Genomic DNA, 23,440 nt, shown 5'->3' with positions numbered 1-23,440 from the left:
CTACGTGTTACCCTCAAGGGGTGTTGTATAGTGCGGGCACGCGACGACGAGCAAGGGAGCTCGTCGCCCGTGCGGTACGAATGCAGCGAGCATAGCGCATGGCGCGCGCACGAGGCAACGCAGCCTATGCGTGTGTGCGTGTGTGCTATGCTATGGGCGAGGGCGACTATGTAAGGCACAAGCGACGAGCAAGACGCGTGTGGGCGGCGATGCTGCCGCGCCACAGCGCGTCTGGCTCGCCCAACCAGCAAGCAGAACGCGCGAGCAGGGAGCGATCCCTCGCTCGGCGCGCGCTGGCCTGCGCAGCAACACGCGACACATCACAAGGTTATGGTACTTGAAAAGGTACATAGAATAGTTCTTGATTCAAGGAAATAAAGATATGCTAAATATTGATGCTACACGCGTAAACACTGGCAAAGGATCAAGCAAGATTCCTTTGGAGTTAACCATTGACAAGGACGAGCTAAAGAGCATCGTGTTTCGAAATGGCAACATGGGTTAGAGACCATGAGTTGTTGCGTGGGAAATTACAATATTAATTTCTATGTTCTAAGATACAGCTGGAAAGTATTCCACATATCTGTGAACTGCTTGTGTTGTGGGAGTTTTTCCTTGGATGATGACGAGGAGGTATCAGGTTCCACGTAGTGTTGAGTCAAGTCCACGTCGGCGGCGTACCTACAAAACAAGAATATTCCCGAAGGAATATTCCCTCCGATGCTTAAGTAAGTCACGGGTTTTAAGGAAGATGTAATTAATAAACAGAAAGCATTAAAGTAAGTAGTAGAATGTTTCTCTATCTAGAATTGTGTGTCAATTTCTTGGGAATTGAGTATATTTATAGCCCCCCTTTTGGGGGAAACCCTAGAGTGACCTCATATGATTGGTTGGTTTATCAGATGGTGACATGTGTCACCATCACAAATCTCCTTTTTGGGCCATGGGCCTTAAAGTTGCTGGCATAACTTGGCTAGTCATACATCAGCGCATTGTAGCTCCTAAATGGCAGCCAAATAGATGGCTGGCCAACCGGGGAATGCCACGTGTCTCACGTTTAATGGAGCCACGTAAGCGGGGTATTTTTACCCACATCATTTGCCCCTCAAGAAGGGTATTTAGGTAAAATGGTTGGCGCGATGCCCGTTCTTGACCTCTAATCTCCTGATTAAGCTTTTTGAACCAAAGAGCATGCGCCACGTGGCGACTTTTCCTATTCTGCCCTCCCTATATATATGTGAGGGGGGGTAAAATTTTCATTTTTCACTTTCCAAAATTTCACCTCTGTGCTTTTCTAGAGAGAGATTTTTCAGATATTTCTGACGCATCTTCGATTCGGCCCATCTTTAGGACGGAGAAAAGACCGGACAAGCCTTCCGTCTCCCTTTTCGTGACGCTCACCTTTGACGCCATCATCTCCGTTATTTTTGAGGTAAGGACCTGATTTCATTATGTTAGCTATTTCCTGTATTTTCGTTATTCGTCAGTCTTGGCGTCGTCCATTTTTCTTTTTGGAACAATGGCTCATGGTTCTCGAGCCGTTAAGGTTGGGTCTCCTGGGTTTGGTGGTCTGATCTGCGCCGCACCAATATCCCACATTGTTTCTTTTTAAGCCCGTCGTTAAGTTCGGCCTCCCATTGCGTCTTTATGCAGGACACGATGGCGAGGACGAAAAAGACGGCAAACATTGCTGACTTGCGGCTTAGAGGTCAGCAGATGGACCCTTCTTTCTCAGGAGAGAGATCCATCAAAGTGCCGCCGGGGGAAGTAAGCCGGACTCCCCCAGGTGATCCTAGTAGTGATCGTCAAGGAGTTACTTAATTTAATGAGTTTTGGATGGAAGAGATGGAAGCTGGTCCATCGGAACAGCCCGCCGCTTCGTTCGAGGAATCGGAGCCAGATGAGAGCGGCGGCGAGGCTGAGGGTGTGGAAGTCGCAGAGGAGGCGGCTGGAGTGCCTCAGGTTGTTGATGGGGACGTCCAGGGCGAGAATGCCCAGATTGACGCGGGTCATATTGGGGCTGACCCGAAGTGGCTGAAATGGCTGGAAAGACACAAGGAAAACTATGCCGCTGGTATGAATACCGGCCCTGGCTATGAAATGAGATTCCCTGAGAGTGAGGCGTCCACCATTTTTGACGTGGGCCCAGGTGAGTTTCCTGTGTATGCTGGAGCTTTTAAAAGCGGGTTACGTTTTCCAGTCCATCCTTTTGTGGAGGAGGTATTGGATGAGTTCGGCATTGGCATCTGCCAATTGTCACCCAACTCTTGGACGAACGTACTTGGGTACGTCGCCAAATGTGAGCTATTGGGTCTGAAGCCGTCCTTCAACGCATTTCTTAGATTGGTGCGTTTTCAGAAAGTGAAGGGAGCCGAAGGTTGGTTCCAATTGGCTAACAAGGGGGAGTATGCCACCACCTTTGACAAGCCGTCAAAACACCACTTCTGGAGAATGAGGTGGGTGGTGATGTGGACCGCCGACGAGGAGGGGGAGCTAAAATTTAGCCGTTGGCAAGTAAATCCTCGCTTTGCTGGGGGGAATGAGGAGTTGCCGGCCTTAACGGCGCAGGAATGGGATCAAATCACGGTCCATTTCCAAGATGAGGCCGTGACGGCCCAATCCAAGAATTTGAATATTCCCTTGTCCTGGCTTTCGTCTTGTTCTCAGCTCAGGGACCCTGTGTTTCTGGCAGCGGCTGGTCTAGACCATGGGTTGGACCAAGGTATCCTGGTCTTACTGCTTCTATGTATTGGATGTTATTTGCTTACTAACTTTTATAAAATTTCCTTTTGCAGCCGTCGCCATGTCCAAGCTTCCGCCGCAAGAGAAGGGGGTCATTAGCACCAAGGAGTGGTTAACCCAGATGGTTGACCAGAAGCTCAAAGGGGTCGGCGGAGTCGCCCCGGCGAAGGTAAGTTGGTTTATTTTTACTGGTGTTGGTATGTTGGTTCGGTGTTTTCTTTATGGTGTCTGTTTCTATTTTGCAGAAGGGTGAGAAGGGCCCGGCCGGCTCAAAGCGCAAGGCCGAAGAACGGGATGCTTCCGCGGCGGGGAAGCGTCCTAAAGTCAAGGCGGGGATCCGGTGTCCCAAGAGGGAGGACTTGCCAGAGAAGTCGTCTGATTCTCCGGTGGAATTTCTTCCTATGGCAGTGACTCCTCTGCGGCAGCATCCTCCTACGGATGGTTAGGCCAAAAGAGGGGATGCCAGAGGCGGAGCCGGTCCCAGCAAGAGGGCTGCTTCCCCTACGCCGGTCGAGGTCCTTGATGGTGAGGACGACCAGCCTTCGGCTCAGGCGGCCCAGAATCCAGAAGCTCATCGTCCTCCTCATGTGGGAGGCGACGACCCAAGTAAATGCTAAATTCTTCAAGTTAAATTATTTTCTTGATCAAGCACTTTTGTGGACTCTCACCTCTTCTTTTTGTATAGCTTCTGGCCGGCAGGCGGCTCTGGACGATGAGGTCCGCAATATTCCTCCGTCTCGGCATTTCTCTTCCCGAGATAAGGCTAAGATCATCTCTTTGGTGATTAAGGCCGTGCCGAAGGAATATGTGGAGCAGTTCGGGGCTATGCAGGCGGTTCTCCTGGATGTAAGCATCCGTCTTTTTGTTTCATTCCTGTACTTAGCAATTTTTACTCTTTCTTACTTACATTTTTCTTGCAGCTGCTTATTAAGGCCGAGGGCTTTAAACGCTGGCGAGCTGACGTCACCAGTCAGCTTCAGCGGCAGGTGCATAAGGCTACCAATGCCGGGGACTATGCCATGGCGACGGTGGAAAAGGTTCGGCTGGAGATGCAGGAGACCATTGAAGCTCAGAGCAAGGAGCTGGCCGTCCTGAGGAGTGACAAGAGGCAATGCTTGATCAAAATTAATGAACAAGTGCTTGCTATTGAGACCCTTAATGCCGAAGCCCTTTCTACCCATTCGTTCCTCCAGGAGGCCGAAGCCAAGGTGAAAGAAGCTGCGGGCTTGCGCCAGCAAGTGGCCAATCTTGAAGAGATGGTCTCGGCTTCTCAGGCCGAGGTTTCTCAGGTCAAGGCCGAGGCCAAGTTAACTGCGGAGGAGGTGAGAGAGAACTCGCCGAGCCTGGGACGCCTGCATGGGGGACTTCTCATTCGCCTGGTTTGAGCGGCAAATTAAGAAGCAAGGTGCAATGATTGAGGCCGAGAAACAAGGTCTTCCTCCTCCCGTTTTTGAGGATTCTGACGCCGAAAGTGAGGAGGTGAACTCATCGGCTCAGGAGGAGGAGACTTCAGCTCAGCCAATCTCAAAGCCTGTTGTTGACGGTCCAGATGGTGTGGGCACATCGACCTCCGCTCATTCTGCCGCTGCTCGTCCTGCTGGGTCCTAACTCCACTCCCCTTTATCAAAAAAATCAGTTTTTATGGCGCCTCGAGCGTCTGTAATGAATAATTTTTATTTATGTTTCAACGCCTATGGCGTTTGTTTGGATAATTTTAATTTTTTGTTTTGATGAATTTGGCGCCGTTTTGAGCGCAGACCGGTGGTGATTCGTCACCTTTTCATGTTATTTTTCTTGTTAGACTTTTAAACGCCTTCTCTGTTTATGTCGTGTGTGATTATACGTCCATTTTATGCCCCAGAGCAGGTGTTTGCAAGTCTCTGAACCAGACTCCCATGCCCAAGTTTATTTTAGTTGATTGATTGACGCAAGTCAATCAATCAGTATGATTGCCGCTGAACTTGGGTATGGGGATTATTGTGCGGCTTCTCGCAGTTGGACTATTTTTTGTTTCGGCATGTAGGAGTAGTCCTACTTGCCTTAGAGAATATTCATTGTTTTAGGATAGCCACATTGTATGGTGTTTGTCCCCGTCGCAGATTGGGCGCGGCATGTTTGATGCCGCAGCGTATGACTTATGTGGGGGTTTGCCCCATCGTCAATGTGAAGCGGCACGTGTGTTGCCGCGGCATATAGGGAATGAACCTATTTGCCTTAGAAAATATTCATGTTTTTTAAGAAAACGGCAAATTGTGAGGGGTTTGCTCCCGTCACAAGTTGGGCGCGGCATGCTTGCTGCCGCAGCGTTTGACTTATGTGGGGGTTTGCCCCCGTCGCAAATTGGGCGCGGCATGTTTGATGCCGCAGCATTTGACTTATGTGGGGGTTTGCCCCCGCCACAAATTGGGCGCGGCATGTTTGATGCCGCAGTGTTTAACTTATGTGGGGGTTTGCCCCCGTCTTCAATGTGAAGCGGCACGTTTGTTGCCGCGGCATATAGGGAATGAACCTATTTTCCTTAGAAAATATTCATGTTTTTTAAGAAAACGACAAATTGTGAGGGGTTTGCTCCTGTCACAAGTTGGGCGCGGCATGTTTGATATCGCAGCATTTGACTTATTGTGGGGGTTTGCCCCTGTCGCAAATTGGGCGCGGCATGTTTGATGCCGCAGCATTTGACTTATGTGGGGGTTTGCCCCCGTCACAAATTGGGCGCGGCATGTTTGATGCCGCAGTGTTTAACTTATGTGGGGGTTTGCCCCCGTCTTCAACGTGAAACGAACACGTTTGTTGCCGCGGCATATAGGGAATGAACCTATTTGCCTTAGAAAATTTAGACGCTCGTGTTTTCGGGAACGGTTTTCACAATTTAATAGGTGATCAGCCTATGTTTATGCTAATCTGGGCCACTTCTTAGGCTTCAAACAATTAGGCTTGTAAAGGTTGTGCTAATCTGGGGCCACTTGTTAGGCCCTTTATTCGATTAGGCTTTTTGTATGCATATGTTAGATAAGTTAGTAGAGAGTAAGAAATAGGACGAAACGAGAGTAGTATTATTTATACTTTGTAAGGCAAATTTAGCTGGTTACAAGAGAGACTACTACTCCATTAGGACCATTAGCGGCCGTTGTCTAGACCACAGATTCTTTCATAAAAGATAGTCAGAATACACCCTAGAAAAAGTATTTTTTGAGATTGTCTGCATTCCAGGTGCGTAAAATAGGCCGGCCCTGCATGTCCTGAATGCGATAGGTTCCATCTCTGACTTCGTCATAGATCTCATAGCGTCCCTCCCAAGTGGGCGTCAGTTTACCCTGTTCGTTGGCTCGTCCCACAGATTCCATTTTCCGGAGAACAAAGTCTCCTACTTTGAGCACTCTTTTGGAGACTTTCTTGTTGTACTCCCTCGCCATCCTTATCTTGTACAATTGTTGCCTCAATGCTGCATTTCCTCTCACTTCAGGTAAAAAGTCAAGGGCCAACTTCATCATTTCCCAGTTGGCATTCTCGTCATATAACATGACCCTTAGTGTAGGTTCACACATTTCTATGGGTAATACAGCGTCAGCTCCATAGGCTAACATAAATGGGGTCTCGCCGGTTGAGTTTTTAGCCGTGGTGCGGATGGACCATAAGACGTTTGGTAACTCATCGGCCCATAGACCTTTGGCTTCATCTAGTTTCTTCTTGATCCCCTCGGAGATGATTTTGTTAAAAGCTTCGACTTGGCCATTGGCTTGAGGTCGTCCCACAGAGGCAAAACAGCTATTTATGTCGTGAACTGCCAACCACTCCTTCAGCTTAGGCGTCTCAAACTGAGGCCCATTATCAAAGACGATAGCTTGAGGTATTCCAAAGCGAGTCATGACATTTTTCCAGATAAATGCCCTCACATCACTTGTCTTTATGTTCTTGAGAGCCTCTGCTTCAACCCACTTGGTGAAGTAATCAACAGCCACTATCACATAGCGCCGACCTCCAGGGGCTGCTGTATATGGCCCTAACAGGTCCATCCCCCACTTGGCAAACGGAATGGGACTCATAATAGGAGTAAGTGGGTGGGCCGGCCTGTGGATGAGATGAGCAAACCGTTGGCACTTGTCACATTTTTGCACCATGGCTAAGGCGTCTTCTCTCAAAGTGGGCCAATAATAACCAGTTCGCAAAGCTTTCTGTGCCAGGGCTCGTCCTCCAATGTGGGAGCTACATAATCCTTGGTGCAAATCGTCTAGAATTTCCTTTCCTTTCTCAGGAGTGACGCACCGCAGGAGAGGTCTAGACTTTTTGTACAAAACTCCATTCCACCATTCAAACCAAGAACTCTTCTTTTGTATTTTGGCGGCCAGACTTGAATTGTCCGGAAGCGTACCGTCCATTTTGTAAGCAATGATAGGGTCCATCCATGTTGACGACCGATCCAGGACAGCTACTATAGGAGTGCACAATTCCTGCTCAATACTTCGCTTATCCTTTACTTCCCAAAACACGTGACGCGGAGTATCACAGGAAGCCGAGCTAGCTAGTTTTGACAGGGCATCGGCCTGATTGTTCTCCGTCCTGGGAATCTGCTTAACTTCGAAGCTCTTTAGATGTTCTATTTCTTGATGCACAGCTTGCATATATTTGATCATGTTAGGGTCCCTTGCCTCATAGTCCCCATTTACTTGGCTCACAATGAGCTGAGAGTCGGAGAAGGCAAGTATCTCTTGAGCTCCAGCGGCTTTGCACATTTTTATGCCGGCTAATAAAGCTTCATATTCTGCCTCATTGTTGGAAGTTTAGAAGTTGAATCTCATGGCATACTCATACTTGTCTCCCTCAGAAGACTGACATATTATGCCGGCTCCACACCCGTTCTGGGTTGACAAGCCATCTACATAGACTGTCCAGCGAGTCGCCACATTCTTTTCAAAATTCGGCCTCGTCATCTCTGCAATGAAATCAGAAAATGCTTGTCCCTTGATAGCTTTTCGAGGCTCATATGAGATATCAAATGCATTTAGCTCAATTGCCCATTTTAGCATTCGTCCGGCAGCGTCTAGCTTAGTAAGAGGTTGTTTCAAGGGTTGATCTGTGTATACCACCAGTTTGTGTGCCAGAAAGTAAGGGCGCAGCTTCTTGCTGGCCATAAACAGCGCAAGTGCAAACTTCTCAATTGGAGAATATCTTAATTCAGCGTTTTGCAGGACATGGCTCACAAAATAGACGGGGAGTTGCACTCCCTCCCTTTCAGTTAGCAACACAGCACTCAAGGACCATTCAGAGATGGCCAAATACACATACAAAGTTTCCCCATGAAGAGGACTGACAAGCCGAGGTAGGGTGTGGAGGTGCTCTTTTAGCCGGATGAAGGCAGTTTCTGCCGACTCAGTCCATTCTAATTTTCTCTTCTTCTTGATTGTGCCGAAGAAGTAATGACAGTTGTCACCTGCCCTTGATAAGAACCGCCCCAGGGCCGCTAGACATCCCGTCAGGCGTTGGACTTCCTTGACTGATTTTGGCGACGTCATGTCTATTACTGCTTGTACTTTATCAGGATTGGCCTCGATTCCCCTTTCATCAATGAGGAATCCCAAGAACTTTCCAGCCGTCACCCCAAAAACACACTTCTTTGGATTCAACCTCATCTGGTATTTTCGGAGCGTTTCAAAAGTTTCTCTTAGGTCAGCCAAGTGTTCTTCACGTTGCTTGCTTTTTACTATCATATCATCAATGTAAGCTTCGATGTTGCGTCCTAACTGACCAGAGAAGACAGTGTTGACCAGACGTTGAAATGTGGCCGGCGCATTCTTTAAGCCAAACGGCATCACTTTGTAACAGTACAGGCCTTCCTCAGTAACAAATGACGTTTTCTCTTGATCATCTGGCCACAAGGGAATTTGGTGGAAGCCCGAGTATGCATCCATGAAGGACATCAAAGCATGACCTGCCGTTGAATCTACCAGCCGGTCTATCTTGGACAAAGGGAAGCTGTCTTTTGGGCAAGCCTTGTTTAAACCTGTATAGTCCACACACATTCTCCAGGATTTGTTGGGTTTTGGTACCAACACTACATTTGCCACCCAATCTGGATATTGACTTGGCCGAATGAACCCAGCCTCTAACAACTTCTGAACTTCTTCAGCTGCGGCTTTGTTTCTTGCTTCCCCGTGATTTCTCTTCTTCTGACGGACAGGTTTTAAAGACTCATCTACATTGAGTTTGTGGACGGCTATGCTTGGATCGATGCCCGGCATTTCTTCCACAGCAAAAGCAAAAATATCCTGGAATTCTCTCAGGAGAGTGACCAAATGTGCCCCAAGCTGGTCGTCAGGAGAGACCCCCTACTGGCACCGTCCTATCTGGACGTGTTTCATCGAGGATGATTTCATAATGTCCACCAACCGGCTCAGGTCGTCTGGCTTCCATGTGCACCGTGGCAATGGTGAAGGTTTCTTTCTTGACTTTCTCCTCTATCTCATCTAGCTTTCTTTTAGAGCTTGTTCGTGCTTCGTCAGTTTTTCCCAAGCCTCGGGGCTTAGCGTAGTGAGATAACAGTCTCTTGCTAGCTGTTGATCACCATGAATAGTGCCGACCTGGCCTTTATCGCAAACATATTTCATAAGCATAAGATGAGTGACGACCACCGCTTTAGCCTGGTTTAAAGTTGGACGCCCCAATATGATATTATAGGTTGTGAGGTCTTTCACAATTAGAAATCGGACGTTCAGGTTCTTGCTCTGATGCCGACCTCCCACTCGTAGGGGCAAAGTGATTATCCCTTGGGGATGAATTATGCCGCCTCCGAATCCAATGATCGGGTAATGTATCTTTTCAATGGTCTTGGGGTCATGTTCAAGACGATTTAGACAAGCTGTGCTGATAATGTCAGACGAACTCCCCGTATCTACTAATATACGCCTTACTTTGAGGTTTGCTACCTTCAATTCAATAACCAGGGGATCGTCGTGTGGAGTGGCGATCTTGCCCCTGTCTGATTCACAAATCTCCACTTTAGGGAAGTGGTTCATTGGGGCTTTTCCAGACAACATGACCTGCCCCAATCGGCTTGCATAGTCCTTTTGACCTCTCATTGTTGGGCCACCAGCGGCCAGACCTCCAGAAATGACGGCCATAATTTCAGGATCAGTATCATTGTCGTCACGGCGGTATGACGGTGACTTGCTTTTCTTGTAGAATTTCTTACCACTTCCTCCTGCACTTGAACTGAGATACGACTTCAAGAATCCCTTGGCGGCTAACCCATCAAGAGCCCTTCGCAAACTCTTGCAATCTTTTGTTTCGTGTCCTACATCACAGTGGAACTTACAGTAAAGAGAGCTATCCCTAGTTTCCACCGGCGACTTCATGGGGAACGGACGATCAATCTCATATCTATCACTCACATCCAGCAGTATTGTGTACAAGTCGGTGTTGTACTCGAACCTTTCTTTATCATAGGGACGTTCTCTCTTCTGTCCTTGAGACTGAGTTGTCTGATAACTTTTCTTTTCAATGGCCCATGTCCCATTCGGAAGGCTGGTCTTTTTATCCGATTTGTTCTTTCGCTGCGGATGATCAGTGGTCTCTGTTCCCTTAGACTCTTTAGGGACGGAGCAGATTTCGGTGGCATGAATGAAGGACTCGGCCTCATCTAGAGCGTCGGCCATAGTTCTAACACTTTTCTTCACCAGGTCAAACTTAAAGGACCCCTTCTTAAGTCCCCTGAAGAAATTATCAAAGGCTACACCGTCAGGTAAGTCTGGAATCTGTCCAGACTCCAAATCGAAACGTCGAACATAGCTTCGCAAGGACTCATCTTTCCCTTGTTGTATTCGGCCCAAATGCATGCTCGTCTTCTTCTCCTCTTTATAAGCCATAAATCTTGCAGAAAATAACATCTCTAATTCCGCATACGTATTGATCGTTCCTGCGGGCAACTTCTCGAACCATTTTGAGGCAACTCCTTTCAGAGTGGACGGAAAGTATTTGCACCAGGTTGCACCGGTAGTTCCCTGGACATACACATGGTGCCGATAGGCCAAGAGATGTACATCAAGGTCAGACGTGCCGTCATAGGCGTCAATAGCTGGCGGCTTCACTTTAGGCTCCTTGGGAGCGTTCATGATATCAGCACATAATGGAGTGGTGTAATCAAGGATAATGCCGGCCACCCCCTGTTGAATATGGCATATTGGATCCTGCCTCCTATTCTGGGATGTTCTACGCCGCTCGCTGTCCGCACGGCTGACATGGGTCCTGGTGAGACGGCGCGAAGGGGCAGCAAGGGGTGAATCTTGCATGACGGGAGTGGAACCAGTATCTGACAGCTCAGTTTCTTGAGGCCTATCTAGCTGAATGATCGGTACTCTTCTGGACGGTTCAGGTTCAAGCCGAAAAGTTGGTAGAACCCGACGCGGAGCTATGGGCTGGAAGGAAGATCTGGTTCTGTCAAAGCGTCTGTCATGATTGTCATTTCGTGCTTGGTCTTGCCGCCAAACATTAGACCGAGCGAGTCCATTAAAGAATGGTATTCCCGTCCCCTGAGACTGAGAACGGATAATTTTGATCTCATCTTGTAGGGTGTCCATCTACGCCTTGAATCCAACTAGGATATCTTTAAGCTGTCCAGCAGACACCGGCAAGTCTGGGTTTTCTTCCATAACTGTGTCGGCATCAGCTCTCAAATGGCCGCCTGGAGGAAGCAAAGGTTGACCCGTCTCATCGTCTACTTGAACCTGCTCAAGTTGCGGCTCAGGAGGAGGTTCAGGACAACCGCCTTGTCCTACAGACGGATTGCTTCTGTCGTCCCTCCCTCGAGGAGGACGATCACCATTGATTGCAGTTTTGTCATTTTCGTTTCGACTGATGGGCCCGTCTCCGGAGTGCTGGACGTCTACCATGTTACCTTACCTCCCCACACACGGCACCAAATGTTGTGGGAGTTTTTCCTTGGATGATGACGAGGAGGTATCAGGTTCCACGTAGTGTTGAGTCCAGTCAACGTCGGCGGCGTACCTACAAAACAAGAATATTCCCGAAGGAATATTCCCTCCGATGCTTAAGTAAGACACGGGTTTTAAGGAAGATGTAATTAATAAACAGAAAGCATTAAAGTAAGTAGTAGAATGTTTCTCTATCAAGAATTGTGTGTCAATTTCTTGGGAATTGAGTATATTTATAGCCCCCCTTTTGGGGGAAACCCTAGAGTGACCTCATATGATTGGTTGGTTTATCAGATGGTGACATGTGTCACCATCACAAATTTCCTTTTTGGGCCATGGGCCTTAAAGTTGCTGGCATAACTTGGCTAGTCATACATCAGCGCATTGTAGCTCCTAAATGGCAGCCAAATAGATGGCTGGCCAACCGGGGAATGCCACGTGTCTCACGTTTAATGGAGCCATGTAAGCGGGGTATTTTTACCCACATCAGCTTGGATAAGTAAATCCAAACAAAGCATCACTAGCAACCTAAACAATTGAAGTAAAAGTACTTATTGCCTAAGAAGCAATAAAACAGTGTTGTTTATATTAATGAGTCCTTCATTGAACTTGGGAAGATCACATGTCTGCTGACTTGATGGTTCTTCATTGCAAAATGCGTAGAACCACTAATGAAGTAAGAAAGACTAGATCACATAATAAACAAACTCAAAAGATCTTATCATCCTATCTCGAAAAACATTCGATGAAAAGGATATATAGATTGGCAAAGCATGATAACTAAACCTATGCAACAAGTGAGAGGCAACACTCACATTGTAGCACTGGAAATCAAGCATAGCTTTGAATTCCATGAACTGTTTTAAAGATGGGTTCGAGGCCCATGGTTGTAAAACATTGGGGTTGAACATTTATCATATATGAAATGTATTTTCATATTCCATTTAATCTTGGTTTAGTATTAAATGACGAGTCCCTTCAATTTGACGAAATATTCAAGATAGACTGTCAGGACCAGTCCTGTGACTAAGAAATGTCTATCAAGTGAACTTGAATGTCAAAGGTTGAAAATGGTCCCTGGTCGGAGTTTTCTATAAAATTGGACGCATAGAAAACGTTAGACGACTGGAATGCAAGATGACTAGTAGTTCTGTTTCTTGAACTATGTGGACATGGCAATGTCATAATCATTTGCATAGATACTTACTTTGGGAAGACTAGTATCGGACAGACCTATGAAACTTTACTGTAAGAGATGAAAAATCTGTCATAAGTAAATTTCATTAAAATTATTAGACACTAAATCCTCAATACCTGAGTGATTTGAGATTACTTGTTTGAGAACTGGTTACTTTGACGTTGACCAACCGTCGCACCGTAAAAGGAGGCTATAAAGGCAACGCTCAGGTAATCATCTATCAAACGAAGTCTAATCTCAAGATCGCAAGATTGGGATTGTCCTCCCATAAATCGGGATGAGATGCTTAAAAGTTGTACAAGGCCACTCGGAGAGCTAGAAACTGTAAAATGCATGGCCGTGCTCGGATGAATCATGGGCTATGATTATCTGTTTATTTAATCAGTTGAACTCTGAAACCGAGAAACACCTCTGGACATAATAAGGATGACAGCTCTTACCTTATGTTCAAGAGAAAGCATCGAGAGACAAAGAAATTAGGTAAATGCACACTTGTCCCTAAGGACAAGTGGGAGACTGAAGGAAATAGTGCCCTTGGTCCAAGTATGCATTCAATGTTAAGTCTAATAAATGCGGTTCAGTATTAATTAACAAGTTAATAATTCAGTGAGATCAAGTGAGCTGAATGCCTAGCTAGAGGCCGCTTCAGTTCAAGTGGAATTAATAATATTAATCCACAGCTTACTCTTGACTGAACCCGTAGGGTCCCACAAATAGTACGTAAACGGATCAAGTATTTAATGGCATTAAATACTCCATCTATGGATATTCGGAATCGACGAATCTTGGTTTCAGTGGGAGCTGAGATCGTCACAAGCAAGAAATGAATACTCCGAAAACGATGATATTGCCGGAAACAGAAATATGGATCGTATCGGAAATATAAATATTATCCAAGTCGTAGATGTTGCCGGAAACGGAAACATGGTACGTATCGGAAAATATTAACGGAAATGGAAATATTGCCGGAATCGGAAATATTGCCGGAAACGGAAATATTGTAAGAATCGGAAATATTATCGGAATCGGAAAATAATTCCGGAAACGGAAATATTAAATATTTGTTCGAAACGGAAATTAATTCCGGAATCGGAAATATTAAATATTGTTCGTATCGGAAATTAATTCCGGAACCGGGAATTTAATCGGAAGCGTATCGTACGAATAAGCATCGGACGAGGCCTGCCGGACGAAGGCCCAACACGAAGCTGGGCCGTCGCCCAGCAAGCCAAACGCGCGCCACACGCCAAGCCAAGGCAGCGCCCAGGCCCACCGCAAGGCAGGCCCAGCGCGCGCCAAGGCCATGGCTGCGTTGCGGGCCTCGTGGCGTGGGCTGAGCGCGCGCGCGCATAGGCGCCCCTCGTGGGCTGCCGTGCGTGTGTGTGTTTGTGTTCATGCACGATTCCTAAAGCTATTAGGATTTGGTATATGATTAAATTCCTAATCCCAAAAGGATAAATTAATTAATTAGAGTTCTTATAGGATTCTAGTTTAATTAATTCGTATCCTAGTAGGATTCCAATTCCCTTTCCACACCTCTATAAATAAGAGCCTAGGGTCATAATTTATAGTGACAATTGAAGTATTCAAAGGGTAAGTTTTTGAAAGAAAAATTCAGCCATACTCTTGCACTAACCTAGCCGAAAATCCTAGCACCTTAAGGGCGATTCTAGTTGGTCAATCTTGAGGCGGATCCGGACATACTGTGGGCTATCTACGGAGGGACGACACTTGGAGTCCTAAAGACTTGTTCTTGTTCGGTTCGGGTGCAGCTAGGGAGGGCACGCAACAAAGTGTATGCATCTAAACTATGCTAAATGATTATGTGTAAATAATATGCTTTCCTAGCTTTATGGTTTTTCCGCATGATTTATGTTTTGTCATATGAATCATAACCTTACACCGTAAGTATGCAACATTTATAGGCCTTTGTATGCGGAAGATTTCAATTTTGTTGAAATGGGAGGATGTACCCGAGGGCTTGAAGAAAACTTTGTGGGATGATACAATGGTAAGCCTAATTTTTAATTCTAGAAATTTATCTAATCGTGTACTTGATGTCCGAACTAGAGCATGCTAATAGTCCGAGCATAACTAGGGCATGCACAACTAATACGTCCGAACATAACAACTACATGATTAGCTGCTGAACAGATCAGAAACTGATCTGTTCAGCTGCAGATCAGCAGCAGCAGATCAGCTGCTGAACATATCATTTTCTGATATGTTCAGCAGCTGATCTGCTACTGCTGATCTGCTGATGAACAGATCAGTTTCTGATCTGCACAGATGAACAGATCAGTTTCTGATCTGCACGGTTGCAGATCAGCAACAGCAGCTGATCTGCAACTGAACAGATCAGAAACTGATCTGTTCATCTGTGCTTGTTGACGTATAATTTTATTGAAGTTTTGCATCCTTCCTTTCCATGTGATTAGTTACTCAAAATCAAAAGTAGCCTCTATGGTGAACTTAAATATATAATTTGGTGGACGTTCTGTTGTCTTGATTTTGGTATGGTATGCTATGAATTTATAGAATGGGGATTAGGTATCTGTTCGATCAAGCGTATAATTATTTTTAGAGGCAAGATAAAAGGAGCATTGAAGAGGAAAGTGTTTCTATTGATCGATTTTATTTTGGCATTGACTGTTATAATGCTCAAGACATTGTTAGGTTTCTTGTTTTGTTGTTATTTCAAATAGCTCCGTCGAAGTTTGGGGAGAGATTGTGCACATGCATAAACACATACAGAGTTGGAAATTTGAGCTTTTTGATCAGAAAGTGTTGGGGTTAAGCATCGGGATGGAGCTGTTGCAAAATGAACATTGGATTTCGCTTACAAGTCCTTGTAGTTCAATATATCATTTTTATTGTTTGGTATTCAAGTTCCTTCTTTTGCTGACTTGGATTAGAGGTTGATTTTTTGTTTTGTCACTTGGATGTCCATGAGTAGAAGCTTCTTTTCTTGAGGATCTGAGTCATCTGACTGTTAATAGCTAGCAACATCGATGAATTGTTGAAGCCATTGGATCTTAGTTTCTGAATGCTTCAGGGATAAATAGGCTAATGGCCTTGTAATCTAATAGGGTCATAGGCAGATCAACACAGATGAACATATCAGTTTCTGATCTACACAGTTGCAGATCAGCAGCAGCTGATCTGCTGCTGAACTGATCAGTTTCTGATATGTTCAGCAGCTGATCTGCTGCTGCTGATCTGCAACTGAACTGATCAGTTTCTGATCTGTTCAGCAGCTGATCTGCTGCTGCTGATCTGTTGCTGCTGATCTGCAGCTGAACTGATCAGTTTCTGATCTGTTCAAATATTAGATGTTATATTGTTGTCTTTTAATGAAAAGGCTCGGGAATATATGCTCGGGACTATACATGTTAACTAACATTTCCATTTTTATTTGTTTGTGTAGAATCAATTCCATATTGAACCTTCCCTTGCTAAGAAGGACGTTTTTTAATCTGATCTACGTATGAGATTCAAAAATTTCAAAGCCAAGTTGGTGAGTGGCTGGATTTCTAAGAAGGGAGAGAGAACTAAGGCAGAGAAAGGTGAAAATGAAGGAGAAAATGATGGTGAAAATGAAGGTGAAAAAGAAGGTGAAAAAGCGCCACCTATAAAGCTCCCTTTTGACATTTGGAAGCACATCACACTAGAGGAATGGGAGGCTTTTGTTGCACAAAAAACAACTCCACATGCAATTGTAAATTTTCAAATAATCTACCTACGTACTTAATAAATTTATTGTTTACATTTTGCATTGAAGTTGACATGTATACTTTGTAGGAAAAGCGCAAAAAGTGTTCTGATTCTGCAAAGAAGAAAAAACATAGTCATCGGCTAGGTCCCAAGACTTATGAAGAAAAGAGGAAGAGATGGAAAGAAAAAGGATTATACCCCAACAGTGGCAACACCCGTGCCAATGATTGGTGGTGTTCGATGCATAGTCTCGACAAAAACGGGAAATATATAATTGTTAATCCCGAAACAAAAGAGGGTTGTGATAAACTAGTAAGTAAATGGAGTGATTTTCAATAATTTGAATTAATATATATATATATATATATATATATATATATATATATATATATATATATATATATATATATATATATATATATATATATATATATAGTCTACCTTTAGTGTTAATATAACAATCATTTTTTATATTGTTTTTATAAAATAGGTTGAATATCAACAAGCATGTGCTGAAGGCAAGGTTTCTACATTTTTAAACAAGGATCCCTTGTACATGACTCTTGGACCTGACCCTCCCGGGCATCCAAGAGCTTTTGGAGGGGTACGTGTTGGCTTGAAAAAGGCGTATGGTGAAGAATATCGCAAGCCCACCAACTCAAAATCCATTGCTTCTTCAACAACTTCAGATATTGCTTCGATGAGAGAAGAACTGAAGAAGGAGATAACTGAGGCAATCCTACAATAGATGGGCTTACAAAGCTTGGAGTTCCCCGCCGTAGCCCTTTGGATTCATCAAGCCAACCAATTCTTGACCTTCAACCACCTACTGAAGGTCAAGAACCTACTGGAGTTCAACCACCTGCTAGAGTTCAACTGCCTACTGGAGTTCAACCAATGCTTGAATTAAAGGTGAGGTGAATTATGGAGTTTTAATTTAGTAATGTTCTTATATAAATTTTGGAGTTTTAATTCATTCAATAACGTGATGGCTATTTTTACTCGTGATGGTTGAATGTTAGGAGGAGACGCCTTGCGAGCTACTACACCCGGGACAATCAAATGGTGATAAATTGTATATGGTGGCCGATGCGAATGCACAACCACAAAGTGACCGGCCACTAGTCCACTTCAAGCAAGTCCCGAGTGGTTATTATGCGGTGAGCCCATACAATGTTCATGAAGACTATTTGGATTGGATACTTCCGGTGCCCAATGATTTTCTCCATACTTTGGGCGATGCCTCCGGTTCTTATGTACTATGGCCATTTGCATGGGTGAAGTTTTCAGACGAGGTGCTTTGTGTTTCTAATTCCACGTCTTTCTATTTTGCATAACATTTCCTATATGTTTTTTCATAATCTCTTGGTTTTGTAAATTAACCTTGCAGATCATCAAGAAACTAAAAGCGCCACCAAAGACAGCTAAACCAAAGAAACCACCAACTCAAGCTAGCAAAGATGGTCAACGATCAATGGAGTTGATTGCAAAAGGAAGTTCACAAGGCAAGAGTCAAGACTACAAACTTAAATCATCGAAAGGTTCAGTTTCTCATGCAAATTTACTTGTGGAATCAGATGTGTTTGACTCTCTTAGTAAGTCGTGCAAATGGTTGCATAGTCTTGTTAGTGGGTTACCGGGTGATAATGCTATTGGAGTTGAGATGGACATGTCATTATTCCACTTTTTCGAGCATGGCATAGCATGGGTAACTAAAGACGATATATGTGAATTCCTTAAAGGTGATATGCTTAATATCTCAATGATACAAGTCTTCATGAGGTAATTAATATAGTTAGTTATGGTAATATATTTAATAAGGTAAATGGTGTGCCAAGTTTCGATTATTCTTATGTTTACTTGTTCTTTAGGTCACTTCAGTTCGATGATTTTAGTTCGGATAGTCATATTGGGTGGTTGGATCCACAATCAATAAGTGGTGCTAGTTGCATGAACAATCGAGCCGAAGTCAATCAATATCTCGATGACGGTATCCGTCAATGCACAAAAGCTAAAAACAAGTTCATATTAGCCCCGTACTTTGAAGAGTATGCCTTTGCTTTAATATCTTTATTGTCCTACATTAGTGTCGATTCTAATGATATTTTGTAATTTTAGTGGCATATTATGGATTATTAAACCACTATTTTGTGATTGCAGCCTCCATTGGATGCTCCTTGTGATATGTGTTCCAAGCCACACAATTTATCAATTTGATTCTTGTCGTCGAGATCCATTACGATCCGTGTTGGTCAAGTCACTATTGAATAAGTACATTCCATATTTTTTTTTGTACATATCAAATAAAACTTGCAATCATATTTTACATTCAAGCATTTAATGTTAATTAACGTCCAATGAATTGTGGAATTGTAGAGTGTTGATGAAAATGAATGTCAAAAAAAAGCGCACTTCCTCAATGGAAATCAGTTAAGGTAAATAATAATTTGTTCACTACTTATTGTACGGCCAAAACAATTATATTTCCTATTAATTTATGTTCTCTTTAATCTAGTGCGCCCAACAAGAGGGTGGGGTCGAGTGTGGCTATTACGTGATGAAATTCATGCATGACATATTCAAAAGTTGCAAGGAAGTTCAAGATCTGGAAAAGGTACATAAAATTGTATATTTATGATGTATTATTAGGCTAGAAATTAGTTTAAAAAAACTATTCGCCTATGATTGGCATGAACCGTCAAAAATGTCATTTTGGGCCAAATATGACCTATCGTAATTGCCATGAAATCTGTCACTTAGTTTCTCTTATAATTTTCATATGTTCTTCATTTTTCTTTGCGCTATCGGGATATTATTGATATCGGAATGCTTCTCATGTGAATTTTATGCGTAATATGTGTTGCAAGATACAACTAATGTTAATAACTCATTTATAGCTCTAAAAATGAGCAAACGAGCAAAAATAATATCGCAATGAGAAACTTGACAATGGACCAAAGGCCTGTCACAACAGATCAGTTTCTGATCTGCACCGATGAACAGATCAGTTTCTGATCTGCACAGTTGCAGATCAGCAGCAGCAGATTAGCTGCTGAACAGATCAGAAACTGATCAGTTGAGCTGCTGATCTGCAGTTGAACTGATCAGTTTCTCATCTGTTCAGCAGCTGATCTGCTACTGCTCATCTGCAACTGAACAGATCAGAAACTGATCAGTTCAGCTGCTGATCTGCTGCTGCTGATCTGCAGCTGAACTGATCAGTTTCTGATCTGTTCAGCAGCTGATCTGCTGCTGCTGATCTGCAACTCAACAGATCAGAAACTGATCAGTTCAGCTGCTGATCTGCTACTGCTGATCTGCAGCTGAACTGATCAGTTTCTGATCTGTTCAGCAACTGATCTGCTGCTACTGATCTCCAACTGAACAGATCAGAAACTGATCAGTTCAGCTGCTGATCTGTTGCTGCTAATCTGCAGCTGAACTGATCAGTTTCTGATCTGTTCAAATATTAGATGTTATATTGCTATCTTTTAATGAAAAGGCTCGGGAATATATGCTCGGGACTATACATGTTAACTATTCGCCTATAATTGGCATGAACCGTCAAAAATGTCATTTTGGGACAAATATGACCTATATCATCCGAAATAGGCCTTATGTGTGCATAAAGAACTTGAAATGAATCTTAGTAAACTCTAACTAAGCATATGAAACATAAAAAAGTTTTAGAAGGTGTCATTTGGTTCATTTGTTGGTAGTTGGGATTGAAAATGCCATTTTTGACCATAAATGACCTATATCGACCCAAATGACCCTTAGGCGTGCATAACGAACTCGAAATGAGTCTTATAATCATATAACTAATCATATAAATCATGAAAAAGGTTTAGAATGTGGATATAAGTTCGTTTGTTGGTAGTTGGGATCGAAAATGCCATTTTAGGCCATAAATGACCTATATCCACCCAAATGACCCTTAGGCGTGCATAACGAACTTGAAATGAGTCTTATAATTATATGACTAATCATATAAATCATGAAAAATGTTTAGAATATGGAAATAGGTTCGTTTGTTGGTAGTTGGGTTCGAAAATGCCATTTTTGGCCGTAAATGAACTATATCGACCCAAATGATCCATAGGCGTGCATAACGAACTTAAAATGAGTCTTATAAACATATAACTAATCATATGAATCATGAAAAACGTTTAGAATATGGAAATAGGTTCATTTGTTGGTAGTTGGGATTGAAAATGTCATTTTTGACCATAAATGACCTATATCGACCCAAATGACCCCTAGGCGTGCATAACGAACTTGAAATGAGTCTTATAATCATATAACTAATCATATAAATCATGAAAAGGTTTAGAATGTGGATATAAGTTCGTTTGTTGGTAGTTGGGATCGAAAATGCCATTTTTGGCCATAAATGACTTATATCGACGTACCCAAATGACCCTTAGGCATGCATAATGAACTTCAAATGAGTCTTATAATCATATAACTAATCATATAAATCATGAAAAAGGTTTAGAATGTGGATATTAGTTTGTTTGTTGGTAGTTGGGATCGAAAATGGCATTTTTGGCCATAAATGACTTATATCGACCCAAATGACCCTTAGGCGTGCATAATGAACTTGAAATGAGTCTTATAATCATATAACTAATCATATAAATCATGAAAAAGGTTTAGAATGTGGATATAAGTTCGTTTGTTGGTAGTTGGGATCGAAAATGCCATTTTTTGCCATAAATGACCTATATCGACCCAAATGACCCTTAGATGTGCATAACGAACTTGAAATGAGTCTTATAAACATATGCCTAATCATATAAATCATGAAAAATGTTTAGAATATGGAAATAGGTTCGTTTGTTGGTAGTTGGGTTCGAAAATGCCATTTTTGGCCATAAATGACCTATATTGACCCAAACGACCCATAGGCGTGCATAAAGAACATGAAATGAGTCTTATAATCATATAACTAATCATATGAATCATGAAAAAGGGTTAGAATGTGGAAATAGGTTTGTTTGTTGGTAGTTGGTTTCGAAAATGACATTTTTTGCCATAAATGGCCTATATCGACCCAAATGACCCTTAGGCTTGCATAACGAACTTCAAATGAGTTTCATAAACATATAACTAATCATATGAATCATGAAAAAGGGTTAGAATGTGGAAATAGTTCGTTTGTTGGTAGTTGGTATCGAAAATGCCATTTTTGGCCATAAATGACCTATATCGACCCAAATGACCCATAAGCGTGCATAACGAACTTGAAATGAGTCTTATAAACATATAACTAATCATATAAATCATGGAAAAGATTTTAAAAGTGTACTTAGGTTCATTTTTTGATATTTGAGATCGAAAATGCCATTTTTGGCCAAATATGATCTATATCGAGCTAAGTGAGCCTTAGAATTGCATAAAGAACTTGAAATGAATCTTAGTACACTCAGAAAGTTGTTTTCGCGACCAATATAATTTCTGTTTTCGCATATGAAACTTAATTTAATTTATTGGTTTGCATGTACGTTGTTCTTTTAAAAGTTTTCACAACTCCAAGGGAGGGGCCCTTCACCAAAGAGGAGTTGGATGAAGTTCGAGACAAGTGGGCTACTTACTTCAACGATTGTGAATTACCCTCAGTGTAATAATTAGAGCAGGCTTGTAGTTATTCGTGACTCTTACATTATTTTGTTATTTATCGATTTAATTAATTACATTTGAATTAATTCGGAAATATTATTGGAAATTTGAAATTTATATCATTTTTGAGGAATGTCAAGATGATGTTTGGTGAAACAGTATTCTATAAATTATAATGCAGAATTTTATATTGCAAAATATCAGGAATTATATTGCAGGTTTTTTTTTTTTAAAAAAAAAAAAAACTCAAAAGTTGTCCTTGTTTGCAACAAGAGCAACTTATGTGCAGCTTATAAGTTGCCCTTGTTTCAAACAAGAGCAACTTATGTGAAGCTTATAAGTTGCCCTTGTATACAAGTTTCACATAAGTTGCCCTTGTTGCAAACAAGGGCAACTTATAAGATTATAAGTTGCCCTTGTTAATGGCACCTTTGATAATTTCACAAAAGTGACCCCCCCCCCCCCCCATATGTTGCCCTTGCAATTGGCAACCTATAAGCCTATTTTAAGGGCAACCTATAAGGTTTTTTCCTCTAGTGTATGGAGCACTGACTCCCCCTGTTACGAAGCACTGACTTCCCCTGTTCGTAGGAGACGTCCTACCATGTTTTCCTATAAAGTTCCGACGACCAGAATAATACTATTAAAAAGGAAAAAGGTAAAAGAATGATGTTCCTGAAATGATGTTCCCGAAATGATGCTTATGAAATGATGATTTATTAAACGTTTTACTATATTCTATTCTCCTTGTTTATTAAATAAAATGAATTGAAATGATGTTACGATGATAGGGTAACTCGTTACTGAGTTTTCGGCTCACCGTTTTGTTTTCTGTTTTAGGTACTGCTGGGGACCACGGAAATGAGTAGTAGCGAGGATTTCACTATAGCACTGTTCACCTAAGTTATTGTTAAGTTGTAACAAGTTTAAGTAAAGATTCTTGATTAAATTACGTACTTTTCTTAGGGAATTAAAAAGGATTATTATGTTATTTGGAGAATTAATAGTAATTATTATGATGGTTGTCTTGTAATTCCCAAGAGGGAGTTACGGCAGTAATGTCCCGACCGAATAAGGATGTTTTCACTGCTAAGTATTCCTTAATAAGTGAATTAGAGGTCGGGGCGTTATATTTAATTTTATAGGTGGTAAAAAACAATTTTTTGATTTTTTTAGGTGGTAAAAAACAATTTGTCCAAATAAGAATAGAGGAAGTACATAGATATAAATGTGATATACT

The 23,440-nt window shown here is 42.7% G+C and overlaps 1 protein-coding gene and 1 long non-coding RNA gene across 2 annotated transcripts; one reads left to right on the top strand and one right to left on the bottom strand.

The window, feature by feature from the left end:
- Positions 1-9,203: 9,203 nt before the first annotated feature.
- LOC110778329 (uncharacterized) lies at positions 9,204-11,312 on the bottom strand. Its single transcript, XM_021982894.2, has one exon. The coding sequence runs from the start codon at positions 11,310-11,312 to the stop codon at positions 9,204-9,206; it is 2,109 nt and encodes a 702-aa protein (XP_021838586.2).
- A 7,403-nt stretch (positions 11,313-18,715) lies between these two features.
- On the top strand, positions 18,716-22,356 carry LOC130463809 (uncharacterized). The gene is made up of 4 exons (XR_008923972.1): positions 18,716-18,849; positions 18,955-19,013; positions 19,094-19,192; positions 22,102-22,356. It is a non-coding gene; the product is annotated as an uncharacterized lncRNA (long non-coding RNA).
- The last annotated feature ends 1,084 nt before the right edge of the window (positions 22,357-23,440 follow it).

The sequence above is a fragment of the Spinacia oleracea genome, chromosome 6 (assembly GCF_020520425.1).
Source record: "Spinacia oleracea cultivar Varoflay chromosome 6, BTI_SOV_V1, whole genome shotgun sequence".
Classification (NCBI taxonomy): Eukaryota; Viridiplantae; Streptophyta; class Magnoliopsida; order Caryophyllales; family Amaranthaceae; genus Spinacia; species Spinacia oleracea.
Note: the sequence above shows the minus strand (reverse complement) of the source record. Positions and strands in the feature narration are given on the sequence as shown.

Coding starts and splice junctions, on each gene's coding strand:
- LOC110778329 (XM_021982894.2), bottom strand. CDS start 11,312: ATGGACACCCTACAAGATGAGATCAAAATTATCCGTTCTCAGTCTCAG.